This window comes from Bactrocera oleae, chromosome 2 (assembly GCF_042242935.1).
Source record: "Bactrocera oleae isolate idBacOlea1 chromosome 2, idBacOlea1, whole genome shotgun sequence".
Taxonomy (NCBI): domain Eukaryota; kingdom Metazoa; phylum Arthropoda; class Insecta; order Diptera; family Tephritidae; genus Bactrocera; species Bactrocera oleae.
Genome location: NC_091536.1, coordinates 80594140 through 80600139, shown reverse-complemented (window position 1 = coordinate 80600139; position 6000 = coordinate 80594140). Strand labels below are relative to the sequence as shown.

General features: G+C 35.7%; 1 protein-coding gene across 1 annotated transcript; it reads right to left on the bottom strand.

The window, feature by feature from the left end:
* Positions 1 to 2439: 2439 nt before the first annotated feature.
* On the bottom strand, positions 2440 to 3783 carry LOC106622672 (uncharacterized). The gene has a single exon (XM_014241921.3). It carries the CDS (start codon positions 3660 to 3662, stop codon positions 2538 to 2540), a length of 1125 nt encoding a protein of 374 aa, XP_014097396.3. The 5' UTR covers positions 3663 to 3783; the 3' UTR covers positions 2440 to 2537.
* Positions 3784 to 6000: the final 2217 nt, after the last annotated feature.

Here is a 6000-nt window from a genome sequence, read left to right as displayed (position 1 = left end):
TTAGTCCTATATTTCTAGTTTTTTGATTGGATTACATAGTACATAGATTCTTCTGACTATTTACATTTTTAATTGAAATACGCAGCAAATGTAGTCCATACTAGTTGAGATCATAAAACTAAAAAATAATTATAACCATATATATACTAATACGATAATATGATTGGCTGCAAATTTCTCTTAAAATAAGTGGTTTATGACCTTTAATAAATATATAATATAATAATACAATTTTGCTTCGAATTCTTTTTTCTGACGGAAAATTTAATATTGAAAACTAGTTATAATTGAAGTTGTTCATCTTAACCCATATGTAGCATTCCCACTAAGAAACACCAAAAGCAACATGTTGTTTGTCCTTTTCTTATTATCAATAACAATAATTCGATTAAATATGGTATTTGTGAGTATTGTGAGTTTTAAATAACTTCGAATGGATTAATACCTCGAACCGATTGTATTACTCAACAACGGCCAAAAGTCTGTCGATTATATGATTATTATCATAAAATTCACTTAATCTGTAAAAGCTTCTGAGAAAAGAATGAAACTATGAATATGAAATGGAACTGTACTAGTTTCGTCAAGAGTATGTTTGTAACCGCCATATACAAAGAAAAAAATAATAAAGAAAACTTAGATGTTCTATGATTTCTTCCATAGTGCAGTATGCAGTAGAATGCAGTGACAGTGGATCTCTAAACTTTTTTCATTTATATAAGCAAGCGAATAACGATAAGCAACCTGCAGAGAGTTTTCTACACCGATTTCCATTGCTGCACACTTTTATTAACGTAAAGTCAAATATGTGAGATTCTCAAGGGATTTTGTGCAATCAGCTGATTCAGTATAAATGAGTTGTTCTCAGTTACTGACGTCACAAAAAGGTTATATAATATTAAAAATATTTTGAATTTAATTTTAATTTTGCGTAATATGGTGTTTTTGAATAAACAGAGCTTGTCACCGTGATTATAAATTCTTTTTAAAATGAAGACTGTAGAATGAGAGTCTAAAGAATATGACGCATTTCAAAGTAAAATATGCATAATTATTTTATGTAAATTTATAGACATTTTTGACTTGTTTGTCAATATATTTTAATTTCTATTTTTAAAGTGAGTTCCCAACGGTTATGAGTAGTACAATAGTAAAAACTTGCTGATAGAAAGAATGCTAGATATTTTTGTAAACATTTTGTGTTGTTTTGTAGTTAGTCATTAAATTTTACAGCGTGTATGTAACTACCGCGGTGTAGCGCACTAAACGCCGTGCTGCTGGTCGTCGCATTTCACGTTCTTCCACAGGTGTACGTAGATCCTTTTCGTGTTTGTAAGACTTGCCAGCATACACCATGGGTATTTTAAGAAGCAACCGCATAGGAACGTTGCTGACTGGCTTTAGCTTAGAATCTGCTGATTGATAGTTCAGGTAATTAATTGTCTCCAATGCTTTGTAGTTCTTGTGTTTGCTTTCGGCATTTGGATAATTGAATTGAATTTTAGGTTGCTCATAATCATAACCGTTCTTAGATGAGTTATGTGAGACGTTACAAAATGCTGTCGCTTTGTGTGTGTTGGAGTCTCTTGTAATGCTTTTTGTGTGGCATTGATCGAATGAGGCGCAGAAGACCTGGTAATTGGGGAAATATTTATAGTATTTATAACTTACAAACGTGTGTATGTAGATATGGTATAGCAAAAGTTTGCGCTCACCATAAATAATACGAATTTCATTGTATTGAAATATTTTAGTTTTGTTATTTGATCGGCTCGAGACAAATTTCAATTAGTAACTAGCTTAGTGTTTAATATCGAATATACAAAACGTTAGTTTAAGAACTTAGCGCAGTATTTGTATTTGAAGCTGAAGCTAAATAACACAAATGATTATGATACTACTAGTGGAAATGAAAATTATGTTCGGTTAAATGAGTCTTATTGAACTCATTACTTTATTATATAACATCAAAAGATAATACTTATTAGGGTAAAATAATGGCTATTATATTATATGTTGATGAAGAGCTCGAGTAAATTGTAAAGCTCCGTTGCTCGATAATGCCTTCTCTTTTACAAGTCAAATGATTAGATGTCGTTTCTTTTGGTTATTATTACACCAGTAACAATCTTTCCAACAATAGTAAGTTCTAGTTGATCACTGATCAATATCATCTATGTTGCACAACAATGTTGCTGGAAAATGCGCTAGGCAAGCACACGATAAATAACAAAAAACGAATATGAAATTATAGCATACTTTTAGGCAGTAAAAAATGTCTACAGCGTAGCGGTACATTTACGAATCGACAAACGAAACCTTCGAACTGAAACAGTCAAAAACCTTCAAACCATATGATGTCCTCATTAAATTAATTTATTCATAATTCATTTTAAAACTCTAAGGCTAAACTTGAAATAAATGAATGATAAACAAAACTTAAATGCATGCAGATCGACCTTTTCAAATACAAAATTGGCACCAATACATATATTTTCTTATTATACACATATAACACAAATTGGTTGTTATGTTTTTCAGTTGAATGGATCGCGCGGTATCACCGCTTCTGTGTATTGATAGAAGCGGCGATTTGGCGGACGCTTTATCGAATTTAGCGCAGGATTGCCTACGCTAACGGATCCAACACTTATCGCCGACATAGCGCCTGATTTGCCCAGGGCGCGACACTTATCCGAGATCGGTTGTACACGCGCTCGTGCCGTTAATACCACGTGCTGGTGTCGCTGATCGGCTTGAGCATCGCCCAGTTGCTGTTGCTCGCAATGACCATCGGGATAGCAGGTGTTGATGAGACGAGTGTAGACTCGTGTGTCACCCACTGGATTTTGCTTCTCGAAGTAGTGATCCAATTGACCGACTTCAGATTGCGAAATATAATTTCCCAGTACGCCATTGATGGAGCCGTCGGTGGTGATGGCGGAGCTGGACTGTGCTGAGCTGAGTTCAGAGTTAGGTACATTACCGTTGAAGCCAACGCTATTACTTTGTTGAACGCCAAGTAGTGACCCTACCGCCGACTGTGGCTGCTGTTGATTACCGTGATTCGCAAAGGATTCTGACTGTTGCGGCGTTGGTGTTAAAAAGGTGGGAGGTGATGCTGGTTGCAAATATTGCGGTGTCTGCAGCGGATTCTGATGTGGTGTGTTCAAAACAGGGGCAGCGTTGTTGCTGTATCGCTGATCAGTCGCACCAAGGAAAGCTTGCTGGTATGGCCTGGGGTGGGATGGTATCGTTTGCGGCGCATATCTAACAACGGGGTTGACTGGTTGGTAATTGTTGGAATAATAAGGGGATGGTCCATTAAAAGCTGCTTGTTTTGGTGGTTGCCCGTGTAGTAAAGTGGGCTGATTCGATTGAGAGAGTCTCACTTCGTAATTTTTTCCCAAAGATCCTAGTGGGCGCACCACAGCTCTCAAAACCGGCAAATGAGTGCCAGCAGGCGCGGATGCTTCTGCTCTACGGGGTAGGGTAACAGGTGGCGAGAACGGCGGACGCTCATATATATACCCATTATTTTGTTGTGCTGCCGTCTGCTGATAATCATATCCATCGGAGTTGTGCGTTGCCGTTATGAGAAGTAGTGTCACGAGTAGAAAATATTGAGAACTTAAGTTTGATTTCAGTTCAAAAAACTGCATTTTGCTTGAAGTAACTTCTGTTTTTGAAATATTGTCAAATGTTTCTTCTTATTCTAAACACACTTGGCACTTCGCGCTCTATGATGGTTTCACTTTCGTTGTCTGCACTTAAATGTTGCTGCTGCTGAAATTAAAATTCAACTTCGACCGCTGATGATAAGTCAAATCTGAAATATTTTTTCCACTGCGTTGCTTTGGTAATTTGCTTATGATTTTTAATTTGCAGAAACAGGTTTGTCTCTGAATGTGAAGTGCATTTCGTTAAATCAAACTGTAATGAAGTAAAGGCATAAACAAACGAAATTTCAAAAGATGATCAACCATTGAGAGAAATGTTGTAGGAAGGAAATTTCCAAGAAAAAAAATGTGTTTGGCAACAACAAAAGTCTCTCAAAGAAAGGCAACAAATCACAATTATGAACAAATGTTTTTTTTTGCAGCGCAATTACAAGAGTTGTAAGCAATAACAACCATAAAAAGTCTGTCGAAAACAAAACAAACAACGAAATTCAACATTTACATATGATTTATACTCATCCACACACACTTATTTAAATTTGATCAATTCCACTTTAGTCACGCGAGATCAACATAATTACGAAGAGATGCAGACAAAAGCTGTTGAATCATGTCAGAGATAATGTGGATTGGTCAGTCGGTGATCGCACAGAAAGTTAATACTTCCATCTAATGACTGGTTGTTGTAGGCGAAAATTTACGCAAGTGCAACTGAAAGTGGTCGAAGTTTTGAAGCCGATACTATCGAGAAAATTTGGAAATTTCTTGTATGCATGAACTACGAGGAATGGGGCGAGACCAATAAAAGTGTTAACAAAATTAATCAAAACTATAATAAGTTAATTGAGTAACAGGGTATGGCAAAAGTTTTGATCGAATTTCTCCAAATAATTTTGAGCACCGGATACATATTTCAACTTTTTTTAGACGATAAGGCTAGTTGAGATTATGGAAATACAGCTGTGTTCATAAAAATAGCAGTGCTCATGAGCTGCAACTTTAAACTTAATTTTATATATCAAAAAGTAAATGAATGTTCACAAATTTAATTTTGTTTCAACTTTGTGATTATTTTAAACAAAAACAAATCAATTTATTATTCAAAATGTTGTTAATTTTTTTTACATTATTAATTTAAACAAAAAAGTGCTGTTTACAGCTGTTCATAAAAAAAGCAGTGAGTAATGAAAACAGTGGAATTACTTGAAAAAAACATTGTTGAACTCCAAAAAACTATTTTAATTTGTTTGCTTGGGTTAGTACTTAGTCGTGTACCCATTATTTTTTATTATGGCCTGGCAACTGCTAGGCATAGAATCCACCAAGTCCTGGCAGCGCTTGACAGGGATCCGCTCCCATGATTTTTGAACAACCTCCCAAAGCTGTGATCGAGATGTTGGATTTGCATTTGCAACATATCGTTTAACATCTCCCCATAGGTTTTCAATTGGATTTAAATCCGGAGACTGCGCAGGCCATGACATAAGATCGATCCGCTATGATGCCATCCAGCTTTTGGCCAGTTTGCTTGTATGTTTGGGGTCGTTATCTTGTTAAAACGTCCATTTTAGTGACATCTCCCAATTGGCATAAGAAAACATAACATTTTCTAATATGTTAACATATACAGATCGATCCATGATCCCATCAATCATGAATATAGGGCCCACTCCACTGTAAGAAAAACATGTTCATACCATAATACTCAATCCGCCGTGTTTAACTGTCTTCAAAGTGTACCTAGGATCGTACTCTGTGTTAGGTGGACGTCTGACATATTGTCTGAAGCCCTTTTAACCAAATAACACAATTTCGTCACTCCATAAAATATTTCGCCACTTTGTAATGGGCCAATTAAAGTGACTTTTGGCGAACCCCAAACGTGCTTTGACATGTCTGGTGGCTAACAGTGGAACTTTTCGTGGATGGCTCGCTTTCATCGCCACTAACATTCAAGCTTAAGTCATTTTTTATCTTGCTGGACGATGCAAAAGGCTGCGCCCTGCTATATCGCACAATAGATCGGTCCTCATGAGGTGTGGTTTCACGTTGGATACCACGATTTTCGGGCATTCCTTTAAAGTTTAAAGCATTATGAATCATTTTAGCAGAACATCCACATATTTCTTGGATGTCTTTTATGTTTTTCCCAGGTTTCTTAGTTGCATTATAATATTTATTTTTTTAGGAGTACAATGTTTGCCCCTGTCCACTAAGTTAAAAAATACAAATTTATTTTAGTGTTTTCTAATGTTAATAATAGTCACTAATACAAAACCACTTACTTTTTATCAATTAAACGTTTTAACAAAATTTTTTT

Coding starts and splice junctions, on each gene's coding strand:
- LOC106622672 (XM_014241921.3), bottom strand. CDS start 3,662: ATGCAGTTTTTTGAACTGAAATCAAACTTAAGTTCTCAATATTTTCTA.